This window comes from Cydia splendana, chromosome 3 (assembly GCF_910591565.1).
Source record: "Cydia splendana chromosome 3, ilCydSple1.2, whole genome shotgun sequence".
Taxonomy (NCBI): Eukaryota; Metazoa; Arthropoda; class Insecta; order Lepidoptera; family Tortricidae; genus Cydia; species Cydia splendana.
Genome location: NC_085962.1, coordinates 8,018,485 through 8,033,444, shown reverse-complemented (window position 1 = coordinate 8,033,444; position 14,960 = coordinate 8,018,485). Strand labels below are relative to the sequence as shown.

At 37.6% G+C, this 14,960-nt stretch overlaps 2 protein-coding genes across 2 annotated transcripts; one reads left to right on the top strand and one right to left on the bottom strand.

Moving 5' to 3' along the window:
* Positions 1-281: 281 nt before the first annotated feature.
* On the top strand, positions 282-5,697 carry LOC134806416 (transmembrane protein 184C). Its single transcript, XM_063779682.1, has 6 exons — positions 282-811; positions 1,019-1,258; positions 1,384-1,665; positions 2,944-3,043; positions 4,165-4,339; positions 5,232-5,697. Exons 1-6 carry the CDS (start codon positions 549-551, stop codon positions 5,465-5,467), a joined length of 1,296 nt encoding a protein of 431 aa, XP_063635752.1. The 5' UTR covers positions 282-548; the 3' UTR covers positions 5,468-5,697.
* Positions 5,698-8,828: 3,131 nt separating this feature from the next.
* Positions 8,829-12,902, bottom strand: LOC134806418 (putative neutral sphingomyelinase). The gene is made up of 6 exons (XM_063779685.1): positions 12,703-12,902; positions 12,400-12,573; positions 11,892-12,075; positions 11,263-11,417; positions 10,594-10,786; positions 8,829-9,511 (listed from the first exon to the last, which is right to left on the bottom strand). Exons 1-6 carry the CDS (start codon positions 12,741-12,743, stop codon positions 9,041-9,043), a joined length of 1,218 nt encoding a protein of 405 aa, XP_063635755.1. The 5' UTR covers positions 12,744-12,902; the 3' UTR covers positions 8,829-9,040.
* Between the last annotated feature and the right edge of the window lie 2,058 nt (positions 12,903-14,960).

Sequence of the window (14,960 nt, the reverse complement as noted above, 5' to 3'; positions counted from 1 at the left end):
CATAATTTAGGGTATTGTGAAACAAATAATTAAATTTAATAGGTCTTTCTACATAAATCTTCTATAGTCCGAATCATACTAAAGATTCCGTGCGACTTTTCATGTACATTTTGGAATTATTGGAGATGGGAGAGTACCACCATGCGTAAAGGACGTAACAGCCATCAAAAACTCATTCAATACTTTATCGTATCGCCGCTAGATACAATCTAATTAAAACTATGTTTTCAATAGCTGTTACGTCTGTTATGCATGAAGGGGAAGAACACAATACAATAGACAGTCCCAGTGTCAGTCAGCTGCGTCACTCACGTCACTGTCAGTCGATAAATATCTACGTAAAATAAATATATTTTGTTAATCAAACTAAATCAGTTTAGCTTGAACCTAGCGTCTACTTTCGTAGTTGTTGTGCATTATTTTCTAATATAAGTATCCAAACTCGGTTCGTTACATGTCTTCCGTGCGTCACACAGAAATAGAAAATGTTGTGAAACTAAACTTGTTTCGTTATTCTTATTACTTATTATGTAAAAAACCAATAGAAGATGTGTTCTCATAGTGTATTTTCATTCTTTAGTAAGTGGCGTTTATGGATTAAACCGCTGCTGGTAGCTTTGTACGTGATACTTATAATCGTTTTAGTGCCAATATTGATAGCTCATTCCATAAGCAATGGGTTCAGTAAAGCTGACCAAGGCGCGTTGGTGGGAGGCGGATTTGTCCTCTTGGCGATGCCCATCTCGATATGGGAGATCACACAACATGTATTGCATTACACAAAACCTTCTTTACAGAAACATATTATAAGGTACATGTCAATATTTTCTTACTGTAGGACTTACCTCTATCTCTATGCATGTACAATTTATATATTATAAGGTAATCCAATACTAACAATGTCTATGTTCCACACATAACATCTACGTTACAGTGGAATGATATTTTTATAAATTTGTGGCCTGTAATCTCATTATATTATATGTTTTTGTTTAATGAAACATCTTTTCCTCCACAGAATATTATGGATGGTCCCAATTTATGCACTAAATGCCTGGCTAGGCTTACAGTTTCCGGAGCAATCTATTTATATGGATTCTCTGCGAGAATGCTATGAAGCATATGTCATCTACAACTTCATGAAGTATTTATTAAACTACCTCAATGAAGATCAAGATCTAGAGGCACTACTGGAAACAAAACCTCAAATTTATCACATATTTCCTCTCTGCTGCCTTGCACCATGGGAAATGGGAAGGTGATTAGGACGATAATATTGACACTAAATACTAATTATATTGGATTGCTAACTAAATTTACATGAACATTTAAAGTCATTTTCTGTTTATTTACTTGTCATCACATATATCTCTATCTGTCCAGGGAATTTGTTCACAACTGCAAACATGGCATCCTACAGTACACAGTAGTGCGGCCTGTCACCACTGTCATCTCCATGATCTGTGAGCTGTGCGGGGTGTATGGAGAAAGTGACTTCAACCCAAACGTGGCGTTCCCTTACATGATAGCCATTAATAATCTGTCTCAGTTTTTGGCCATGTATTGTCTGGTGCTGTTCTATAGAGCTAACCGGGTGGAGTTGAAGCCAATGAAGCCTATTGGAAAGTTTCTTTGCATAAAAGCTGTTGTTTTCTTCTCATTCTTGTGAGTATTTGATATAATTCAAATTTTTGACAACCATTATGCAATGTCATGGCGTGCATATGAACGTTTCTTTCATTTTTTGCCATTTTTATACAGGGTGTCTCATTTAAATTGGTCAGTATGGGAAAGTCTGAAACTATAAGACATACGAAGATCTGTTCTTAGGAACCATGTCATCGATTTTAATAAGAAGAAAAACTGCATTCATACATTTAAAAAAAACCTGTTATCAGCTCGGGAATCGAACCCGGTGGTCACTTCGAACACCTACTAAAATAAATTAAAGTATGTGAAAACAATGCATTTTATTCATTTTAGACATCATGTTTCATAGAGCCATTTACTGCTTAAGACCTACACAATCGGTATCTAAATAGAAATAGTGTAAGTTTATTTTTTTCAAAACAACCGGGTTCAATTCCCGAGCTGAGTACAGGTTTTTTTTTAATGTATGAATGCAGTTTTTCTTCTTATTAAAACCGATGACATGCCTCGCGAGCCAACTCGTCTAAAGGCCTGTCTCCATATTGCGCCGCAAACTATCGAACATTTGGCTCGCGAGGCAGCCGCGCGCAATCGATACCGGGTTGGCTCGCGAGCCAACTCGATCAGATCGTGTTGGTTCGCGAGCCAACCCGGTATCCATTGCGCGCGGCTGCCTCGCGAGCCAATGTTCGATAGTTTGCCGCGCAATATGAATGAATGAATGTTTCTTTATTCAGGCAGCAATATGGAGACAGGCCTTTATAGTTTCAGACTTTACCATACTGACCGATTTAAATGAGACACCCTGTATATTGTGACCTTTTTTGCCACTTTTCTGTTATTTCTAGTCAGGATCGCGAGCCCTTTTCATCCTTATAGGAAAAAAAAAGTGTCCTATAATTTCCATACATTTTTCAACCTTTCCTTTTTGTTACTGCCATACAAAGTATATGGGGAAATGGTAACAAAATAGGAAAAAACTCTGGGACATTTTTTTATCCCATTAGGATCGAAACAGCTCGTGATTCTGAGTAGAAATAACACAAAAGTGACAAAAAAGGTCACAATATATAAAAAATGACAAAAAATAAATGAAACACTCATATAACTTGATTCCCACCATTTGGTATGTTTGCTTAGTGGAAAAGGTTATTAGTACTAACATTAATTACTGATACACATTTTATTACGCCATTTTCTGGTTATGATTGAATTTTAACCAATTTAGCAATTAGCAGAATTGTTGAACATATTAAGTAGGTACTACTACTAATTAGTATTATTTTCTTACAGCCAAGGTGTGATTATAAATATTCTGGTTTATTGTGGAGTTATATCAAACCTATTTGGAATACCAGAATCGGATACCAAAATCATGTCTTCAAAACTTCAGGTATGAAATAAGCCTATCTCGCTCGCGTCATTAAATTGGATTGACACAAACATACATAAATATTGTGTATTATTAACCCAAAATAAACAAAAATTTTGCTCAGCTCCAATCACTGTGCTCGCTCGGTCACACGAGTAGGGTTGCCAGATCGGAAGGCGCTATTATCGGGAAAAAATATTAATTTTTCGGGATTTTGGGACTTAAGTCGGGAAAAAGTAATTGTATTAAAAACATCGATATATTACATTATTGGCACTACGTCAGCTGTTCTGCCCATAGACGTTTTTATATAAAAATAGTATAAATTCTTTAAGATCTTGAACAGTCTCTCGCTCATCGCTCGACGCGGGTCGCTCGCTCGCTCGACGATAGTTCGGAACTTGAAATTATTCTTTTATAACGTGAAGCTGTTTTTCGGGACAATTTTCACTTTGTCGGGAATCGGGAACACGTACTAAAAATCGGGAGAATCCCGCCAAATCCCGACCATCTGGCAAAGTGGCAACCCTACACACGAGCGTCACTTTCAAGCATACCTACCTACTACTTACGGGCTGATTCGATCAATGCTTAAATATACTAAGAAATCACACGGTACGATAACGATCTGTCAGTGTCAAAAGTGACATTTCTTCAACCAGACAGATCGGTATCGTACCACTGTGATTTGATGATTTCTTATAAACATTGTTCGAATCGGGCCGGTATTCAAATAAGGCGCTCCCAATCTTTGGCGCTTAAGGACGCTCGCCTTCACCCATGTTCTTACAGCTCCCATGAAAGGTGCTATCAAACTATGGGGCCACACAATCACCCCCCCTGTAAACTTACGAGCGTGAGGCCTTTAGTTAGACTGTCTCTTTAGGTATTTAAAAAAAGTAAACAAACAATTTGAACATTTTTGGGTAGTTATAACATTTATTGGTTAACCAAAATACAATACCGCCTGGATCAGTGACTGAACGATCTGACTTTAACCTACATTATTATATTTGATCATGTAATGTTTTCATCTACCCTCAATTGGCTTAAGGAGCCATTTGAGCGTAGATTTTGTTTACTTTTATTTAAACACCCAAAGATGGGAGAGTATAGTCCTAAAGATTGCATTTTGTCTCCAGGATTTCCTGATCTGCATAGAGATGTTCCTAGCGGCCATCGCGCACCACTACAGTTTCTCGTATAAGCCGTTCGCGCGGCACGAGCCCGACTCGCGCTCTTGCCTTGGCTCGTTCCTCGCCATGTGGGACGTGTCGGACGTGAAGCGGGACATATCAGAGCACCTCGGCGTTGTTGGTACGTCACCTGCACTACCAGCTCGTATAAGCCTTGCGCGGCACAAGCCCTACTCGTGTTGTTGCCTCGGATCGTTCATATGAGACTGTCTTGTCTGTCGTACATAATCCCTACATAAATTAGCTGAATCCTGAATGTGTGTATACATTTTAATTATCTAGCAATTCTAGCAAGAAACGAGAATAGCGTTTGCGCTCTGAGATTGTGTAATCTGTCACTGATTTCTTTGATTTGATTGATAGTGTGTTTTTATGCTCGAATTTGCCATTGAGATATACCTACCCATCAGAAGTTGTTAAACATTCGAGAGCTAAATGACGTTTTTAAGTTGTCGCGAAGTAATTTGTTTATGGAGTCAACAATACGTTAACTAATTCATATAATTAGCTAACATAGTTACCATCTTTATCACTTCTATTAGTTGTTCATAGACTAATAGGAAAAAGATTAGGAAAAACAAAAGAGCTGCTCATATAGGTACAGTCAAGTGTAAAAATATGGGTGCACACTGCACACATCACACACAAAAATATGTCCCATAACTCTTATGTCAGCGAATTAAGGACTATGGGACGAAACCTTTGGTGTAACTAGTTTTACCTATTCTCAAAAATAAGTTCGACTATTATCGTGCACGTTATCAATCGACCTTCGCTGCACTTACACAAGTTACACACCAAAACAGGTATTTAAGCGAACATGTACCTTATGGTGTTGCAATATGGTGTATAATTGATTGCATTTATGTTATTTATTGGTTTGTTGACACAACTGACCCAATCCTGTGTTTCACCTGCAGACAATGTTACAATTGTTACATATACACCGAGCTTCAATATTTTTTTTACTGCTTAACGCTTAACTGTAGGCTGTAAACAATTTCTGTCAACAGGGAGCTCCTTCAGCCGGCGACTGCGAGGCAAGTCCATGTACCACATGGCCCGAGGATACGACGAGAGCTCGCGTCTGGTCAACGAGCCGACCAGCAGCTCGGCGCCCAACCTCACCGTGGAAGAGCCGGTCGTCGACATCCGGCCCTCGGTGTACGGCTCTGTGGACACGACGATCACTGCTTCCGCCTCCGACTCTGAGCCGCTGCTGGGCTCCATCAATGACCCTCAGGCGTGAGTAAGGTCTGGACATATGTTTTTATAGGCACGATGAATGTGATGATTAGCCGGGTCCACACAGAGCGAGCACAGAGTTTTGTGCGGGAGGCAATTGCCTCTCGCACAAAACTGCCAGTGTAGACGTACCTCGCGCGCGCCGCCTCGGCCGAGGCACGTCTACACTGGCCGTTTTGTGCACGAGGAAATTGCCTCGCGCGTATGCTCGCTCTGTGTGGACCCGGCTATTGACGTTAAGGGCTACGGGCTACCGACAGTAGGTCACCTTTGTTAAGTACCTGCCTATTGTTGTAACGGAGAGTTAGAAATGAAATGGTGGAGCATAAATGCCACACGATTGTAATTGCATCGGCGTCAGATCAGGGTGCGTATCCAACGTGCAATGGTTAACGCTCCGTAGTGAACGAAACGCAACTGTCATTGTGAGAGTGATAGAGAGATGACTACGATACGCTGAGTGTATATCATAGTTTCGGACACGTACTCTCGGAATATCCTGCTGTCGAATGTTCGTTGATTCGAATGTTGCTGGATCGAATGTTCGCTGGGTCGAAATACTTGTGGCCGAATTATGCATAATCGAAAAATCGTAATCTAGAATTGTATGGGTTCGATTTGTTGTGTATCGAATGTTCGTTGATTCGAATGTTCGCTGGGTCGAAATACTTGTGGCCGAATTATGCATAAATTACCCCCTCTTCACATGTTCGGGAGGTACCCTGAAAAAATTTTTTTTTCTACGCTTTTCGACCCAGCGAACATTCGATCCAGCGACAGTCGAATCAACGAACATTCGTACCCGAGATCTTCTACGGGATGACAATCGAAACCTCAGATTCGATTCTACAATTTATTATTTCTACGCTTTTCGACCCAGCGAACATTCGATCCAGCGACAGTCGAATCAACGAACATTCGACAGCAGGATACTCCGAGAGTACGTGTCCGAAACTATGATATACACTCCGATACGCTACGAAGCGTAAACGATTGGCACGTTGGCTACGCGCCCAGAGCCATCACTCGGTTCGGAGGAATATAACTTATATTTTTAAGGCATGATTTTTTTTTCATGTGTGAATTTACGCTTGCGGAATTATTCATTTGAACCCCGAATGAAAATAGATGACCTAGTTAAACAAGGCTTATTCTTGTCACACGATGTTTTTATTCTACTAGGCGAAGCTCTTAATTAAACGATTATATTATAAATACGTAGTGATTATTTTCTCTTTGTTATAAATGATTTTTTTTTGTAACTACTATTTCGTATTACCTACATCACATTTTATTGCCAAAAACATTGATATTAAAAGTAAGGAAAACCAAGAATAATAAATAGAATAAAGAGAATGGACTGATAAAGAACACCAGTTACAAATGGTAATGGTTCTTGATTTGATTCACTATTTAATTAACTGATAACACATTTTTACTGTGTTTAATTTTTGTATCAATGTCACTTTATTTAATTTGGGTGTTTCTACATTCCAAATTGCTAAGCATAATCTTAAATTCTACCAAAGCTGTAACCTGAGTAACATTGCTTTTTGCACTTTAAGCATAGGTTTAAATTACTAATACCTAAACGATCTTCTGATCTGCGATATTGACTTAAATATATCTTAATATATTACGTTATGAATATAAATTGTGATATATACCGCAACTTTTGGAGCGGTTCGTCTGTTAAGTTTTAGAATTAAAAATACATATTTCTTTATCCAATATGCATGCGTTTGATTTTCACTCGAGTGAAACCTTAGTTATCGTGGTAAGCACATTGTCCTATCCTATAGATGTCAATCAATATAAAGGGGCTCACAAATTACCAGTTCGCCGGACGGTATCAGCCTGTCAGTTGTTCGCCACTGTCACCTTTTACTATTAACTGACAGGCCGATGTCGTCCGGCGAACTGGTAATCTGTGGGCCCCTTAAGAGGCGAGTTGGCTATCACTATTAAAGTCCAGTGACACCTCTCTACACTCAGCCCTCACACCGGTGTTGCCCTTGAGCCATTTTATATTTCGCTTTTTGTGGGGGCCCATCTTGTGAGAGCGAATTACCGTCTGCTGAACGGAAATAAAATTGAATAGGTACCTCTTATTAGACAGGCGTCCGATTTTTTTTATCCCATAGCCCAGTATTTAGTACGTCGCTTTCATTCAGTAGCCTTTAGTACATTTTAGATTAGTGGGTGCTGCCTCTGCGTGCGTCCCAAGACACAAGCAAGGGCACCATCCGCTCAATAGGGCATCTGCGTGCTAGCTGCGCCTCAAATGTCCGGAACACCATTGTTCCGTGAATAGGAAAGACATTCAAAAACTTTAGCTAATTTATTACTTATATTTCGTAATATATTTATTACAATTATAGTTTTCATTGAAAATATTGGAATGTAGCATATATTTCATATTGTCTACGTATTAAAATTAATATAGTGACATAACATTTAAGAATTTAAAATAATAACTATTATAATCTTACATCAGAAAGAAAACAAAGAAATTAAAAAGTGGTTAATACTGTCTCACTTAAATAAATAAAATAAAAGCCATGCCAAGTGGCTGGTAATGTCAATGTTTTTTTATAGCTCATCCCCATTGCACGTCTAATAATTCCTCCTCGTAACCTTTCTATGCGCCCAAACTGTAGGAGGTCCCGTTTTTCCTCCGAGGAGTTGACCAACCTTCCAACTGCATCATCAGATCAGCTCGATTTTAGCATAATATTGAAATGTTTAAGTAGGTATTCGGCATATTTAATCATTATAACTAACATAAAATGGGGCTAGTCCTGAAAAAAAAATTGTTGGGACGGACAACATCAACCATCAGGCCCCAATTTCACCACGGTGACAGGTGCGACAAATTGTAAAATCACTGTAGCTGACGTCACAGGCATCCATGGGCTACGGTTACCACTTACCATCGGGCGGGCCGTATTCCTGTTTGCCACCATCATTGTATTATTTAAAAAAACTTTATTATATCGGAAAAAAACAGATATTTCTTTTGCGAAGTTTCTGACAATTGTCAAGATTTAGAAGAATTGTAGGTAATTCTTGACAGGTAATGAGTTATATGTCGGAATTTCGTGACAATTGTAGTGTTTCTTGTGACAATTGTCATAAACTTAGCAAGAGAAATATCTGTTTTTTTCCGATATAATAAAGTTTTTTTTAATAAAACAATGATGGTGGCAAACAGGAATACGGCCCGCCCGATGGTAAGCGGTAACCGTAGCCCATGGATGCCTGTGACGTCAGCAACAGTGATGTTTTACAATTGTCGCACCTGTCACCGTGGTGAAATTGGAGCCAGTTATATTAATTATTTAAATTATTGTGACCGTACGTATGAGTATCTAATACTGAACTTATAACTTACATAGGTACCTACTTACCTTTTTGTTGACTATCAACAAAAGCGTTTTCTATTTGAACATTTGGTGCCAGTTAGTGTCTTCTTGGCAACGAACGACAAAATGGACGTTATTGTTACACCATCACATTTAATTTAATTCCTTTTAATTTCTAATTGTAGTCTTCGTTAACAAAATCAACAACAATATCACAGGCTGGACTCTCCGTCGCCCTTTTCCAACTGGCTCCTGCTTTTACCAAAATTGTCAAGAGCGCTCAGTCCCGCTTTCAAGCTGTTCATCTCAATTCTGTTCCACAAAGTCCCCATTATCAGATAATAGAAGCTTAGTCCAGTGATAATTATCTTCAGTACGTTGTACAATACGTAGTCCGGCCAATAACCAAATGAGCCTAGTAGAAACATGAAGATGAGTCCTCCAGCAATCAAATACAGCTTCCTTGTTCTGGATAAGTTGGTGAAAGCCTCATCGCAGACTTTGTACGCGGCTGCAATCGTGTCATCCAGCGACCCGTCCTTGTTATAGACCTTGTTGTCTTTGTACGAGCCTTCTGTCGGCCGCATATGGAGTTCAAGGGCAACTGCGTTGTGGTCCGAGTATGAAAATTGCTGCCCAGGCACCCTATCTTCGAGTGGGTTGCCAAAGTTCATTACCTCGGCCTAAAAATAAAAATACATGTTAGATGCATCTAGAAAATAAGTATACCTTTATCAGAAGTGCTTATTTATCATTCACATGATTGGGCTAGTCATTTTCCCCATCAACTTAATGGCGTCAATTGAGAACAATATCCCTCGCAGGCCTAAGTTTTTTAAAATTGACTTTATGTTACTTGAACGATAGTCCCGATTAGTCTCTACATAATGATCCGAATTACTATGTGCCTCATATACAGGGTGGAAAAATAAGTCGGGCCCTGGAGGTAAACTACCTTAAATTCTTAAGTTGACTCATTTTACTTAAAGGAGACATTCCTTTATTTTTAAAAAGAAATAAAACTGCATTCAAAGGTTTTTCATTTTTCTTCAATTTTGCTTGTCTAAAAATATTCTTTAGTACTAAATATTCGATTTTATGGACATTTTGTACGACAGACGAGTGTAAGACCTAATGTTTCTTGGAGAAATGTTATCATTAACATTAACTGTATCGAGTAGTAGAAAAAAATAGCGAGTGTAATATTTTTTGGAAGTTTTACTCGGTTCGATTCCCGGTCGAGACAAGCGAATTTAAAAAAATCTTTGAATGCAGTTTTGTTTCTTTTTAAAAATAAAGGAATGCCTCCTTTAAGTAAAATGAGCCAACTTAAGGATTTAAGGTAGTTTCCCTCCAGGACCCGACATATCTTTCCACACTGTATAAGAAAGAAGGCTCAAACTCTGGGAGTCTCTCTGCGTGATCGCATCAGAAATGAGGCCATCCGCAGTAGAACCAAAGTAACCGATGTAGCCCTCCGAATCGCTAAACTTAAGTGGCAGTGGGCGGGGCACATTGACCGTAGAACCGATGGCCATTGGGGCGGAAAGGTTCTCGAGTGGCGACCACGTACCGGAAGGCGCAGCGTGGGTAGACCCCCACAAGGTGGACTGACGACCTGGTAAAGGTCGCGGGAGTCCGCTGGATGCGTGTGGCGCAAGACCGGTCATTGTGCCACTCTTTGGGGGAGGCATATGTCCAGCAGTGGATGTCCTCTGGCTGATATGATGATGATGATGATGATGAATGATCCGAATAAACTTACCGCCCACTGAGAGTTGACATGGTACAATATATGATCAATCCTCTTCCCCTCAGGGCACAGCTTCACTTGCTTCTTATCCGAGTAGCTGTTGTTGGCGTTGTCGTTGGTGCCGGTGGCTTTCCTAACAGCAGGGTTGGTATTCTCACACTCTAAGTCGTACGGGTCTATGAGTGATGGAAGTTCTGTTATTAATCTAAAACAAAAATATTTAACTTTACCAGAGACCAGTAAATACTCAAGAGGGACAACACCGCGTTCCTCTTTTTAAAATTTTTAGGGGTCTACCTCAAAAGGAAAAAACAGAACCTTTATAGGATCACTTTGTTGTCTCTGTCAAGACCCTTTATCTCGGAAACGCGTCTACAGTCCCTTGAAGTCGCGAAAAAATCAAACTTCTAAGTTACGTAAAAAAAGATACGGCCGTTTATTCCGCAAAAAACCTATATTTCGACTTCGACACTCAAATGAATCAAAATCCCATTGACCTAGAACTAAGAAATTTGGCAAGTAGGTAATATCGTCTTACACTACATGTACAAGGAATAATCTAAAAATAATAAATATGTAAAAAATTAAAAATAAAAGTTAAATTTGTACGGAACCTTCGGTGGGTGAGCGCGACTCGCACTTGTCCGCATTTTTTAAAAGTATTTGTTTAATTATAGGTACCTGTAAGATAAATCACCAGGGCCTGTGTTGAGGTCTCCAGCAAGGATGCATACATCTGCGGTGGATTTAGTCAGATTTACAAATTCTGCAGTGGAATGTGCTTGCAGAGTCCTATGTGCTAAGTAAATGTCATCCTCATGGTACTCGGCATGCAACTGGAAAAAATGGAATTTCAACATTTGAAATTAGTTTTAGGACCGTGCGGATTGCTACGCACCGCCAAATTGTATGAGAAAGCTGTCCGCGCGGACCCGTCCGCTTTAATAGATAACGCTCCCTGAACTTAATACATATTGGTCCGGTGCGGAGCACGGACAGTCCACGTGACACTAAAACCAGCCTAAATATGGTAAAACATATTTCTTCAACAATGTTTCAAATTAAGCCCAACCAAAGGATAATTAAAGGAACTGTCATAGGGAGCATCATCAAGAGTTATAAATAAATACAAAGTTATTAGCTTTTTCGCGTGTAAGTTCAAATTGTGATATTTAACAGCTAAAAGCTGTTTTGGGCAGATATTGTTTTAAAATTTTGTCTATTCCAGAGGCTAACAAATATCAAAGAATTACATTGAGACATGTTTTAAGAAATAGTAAAATACCGGACTAGTTAATTGAAATACTTACATGGGTACAGTAAATGTTAACCAGCCTATCTTTTACTCGGATCCGACACAAACCAACACCCTTGCCTCCGAACCAATCCCCATGGTGGATCTTATGGATGTAACCATTCAATGGCCATTGGTGGAAAAAAACGTCCTGGATAAGCCACTTCGAGAAAACACAGAGACCTGATCCGAGGACTCCACTGGAAAATTATTTGAAAAGACATAATAAATTTCAGTTATAGAAATCTAGTTTGGAGAGACCTTTTGAATTTTTAGGAGAATAATGCTAGTTATTCTCATAAAAGTTCAAAAGATTAGCTTTCATAAACAACCATCTAGGGAATACTTCTACTTCATGCTCAAACTAATAAATATAAAATGTAAGTAGGCTAAGAAACAACATGTAACTAGTTAATATAAACACAACTAGGTATTTTTGCTAAGTATTTCAGCATCAATGTAAATGGTATAATTTGACAATATAAATAGGTACTGTTAGTGCACCAGAAAACAAAGTAAAATACCTGTAGAAGTAATGTGAGTAGGGCAGGTTGCGTTTCAGTTTTTCTTTAATAAACAGATAATCATCCTCACTCCAAACCTCCTGTAGGCACACCACTGTATGACAACTTTCTTGTAGATACGTTGAGATTGCTTCCATACGTTCTTTTCTGTTTTTAGAGACAATAGGTATACCCCTAGAAAAATTAAAGATTCGTACTTATAGACGAATTAAGTACGCTTTTAAAACATTATAACTTATTAGCGCCGTTGCTAATGATTTACCTAATTACTTTGTAACTTTTAAATATTTAGTTATAACTTACCAACAATTGAGCGTAAAAATATTTAAAGAAAAGTCCGACATGGCGAGAAAAACAGCCGACACAAAACAAAGAAACTTGTTTTGTTTTACTTCTGAAGTTTTTAGTACTATCTTAGTTTCTTTATCACCGTAATATACTTTAAACTGTGCTACTTCTTATAATTCATATCGAGAAAATTAGTAATGATGTCTCGCGGTTAAATTATTTTTAATAGATAGCAAATGGATATGATGATAACCTATTTAAAATTTTAAATGAAAATCTTAAAATGTCAGAATACAGTCAAGTTTCGTAAACTTCAAAATATTAATACTAATTTCAACCTTAACACTTAAGTTCAAAAATCTAAATTTATCTGTACTCTCAGACTATGTGTACACATAGTACCATGTGTACATAATATTAACTGTTTGAGATACTGAATTAAACGCTCGTTTATCTTATTACACCGAGTCATTATTATAGCCGTAACACACTACCGCACCGCGACTTTGGTGTACCGTACTATAGCTGGTCAAGCAAATCTTGTCAGTAAAGCAGTACTTAACATCTAGGTTATTTTAGCGAGTAAAAAAGTAAGATTTGCATGACTTATTTAAGTCTAGATATATGGACCTGTATATCTGTATTAGCCTAAGATCTGTAAAATACTATATCTATTGCAAATAAAGATTTATGTTATGTTATGTTATGTTAAAAAAAGGCGCGAAATTCAAATTTTCTATGGGAAGATATCCCTTCACGTCTACATTTTTCAAATTTGCCGCCTTTTTCTACTGACAAGATCTGCTTGACCAAGTATATATTCTTTGGCCCATAGATATAATAATATACAGAGATACCTTCCAAGCGAGCTGTCACTGGGACCACTTTTGTTTAGTGTACGATTAATAGTGTAGTAAATGAAACAAGTTGTTGTATGGAGACCCATGCATTAATTTCTCAGTCGATGAAATTTAGCTTGGTTATTGTATAGTATGAGCCGAGACTAACATTATAAATATCCAAAAAAAAAAACACTCCTTAAGTTAGGTAAAAACACAAATCTGATTATATATTGAACCGAGTAATTCCTCAGTCCAAAATTATTTTACAAAATAAGTTATTTGTATCAGTATGTGATACTAGAAAAAAATCTAAAAGTTTTGTCAAACATGAGAATATTTTTTTATGATACTTCCTTTTTTTGACGCTCATTTTCATCGGAAAATTGCTGTCATTTTTTTCTTCTTATATGATCTTAGAATATAATTTGGCGCAGTGGGTAAAAAAATCCAAAAAAAATGCGTATCGAAATGTATGTATTATAGAACTATTAAAAACTGAGAGTGGAAAATTTTTAGATTTTCATTTTGTAGGTATAAAATGGCATTCCAGTGAAAAAATTAGACTGAGCAATTTTCCGGTCCAAGACACGCCAAAAAATTTTATTTTATTAATACTGGTATTTCTGCTGGGATATTTTTTTGATATTTCATATATTGTTGCAATACGTTACATGAATATGTCTGGTGAAGAAAGTTTGAACGGAGCATTTTTCCGTAAAAATATATTAACGATTTAAGACTTTAGGTATTTACTTTAATTCTATTATTATTATTCTTTGGAAATGTATACAATACTTTTTATTTATTGATACTTTATCATACTGTAAAGTTTTTTCTGGCTGAGGAATTACTGCGGGGTCCACTACCTTTATTTACTACACTATAAGAATGTGGCCCACCTTGCTGTAGCCATGTCGATAAAGTCATATCGATAAACTATCGACATTTCTTGCAATTTTAATTTTACTTAAAAGGTTTAACGATACCTAAAATGAACAAAAACGCTTTTATTCTTTATTGTGGTTAGCAGATCACAATTTTATAGTCACGCCCCAGCAGGGAAACAAGGGAAAGTTCAGATATTTAATTGAAATACATAAATACCTACTAAGATAGGTGTTCCGCAGTAATTGAATTATTTTATTATATTATAATATATTCATTATCCATTAGCATTTCAATTATGTTTATGTTTAACGAAGATATTGAAGCTTCAATTAATCGCTATTTCGTTCCGCTGTGTAGCGTTTATCGATATATAATATGATTAAAATCGACTTTTCACATCCCTAAAAGAGCACACATACACAACCTGGGTCTACCTAAAAAGGGGACACCTGGATTTGAAGTCCATCTTGTCAACAGTATGGTTGTCCTTTTTTGACAAACGGCATTTTTAAAAGAGCAAGGAGAGAGAAATGATACTAATTG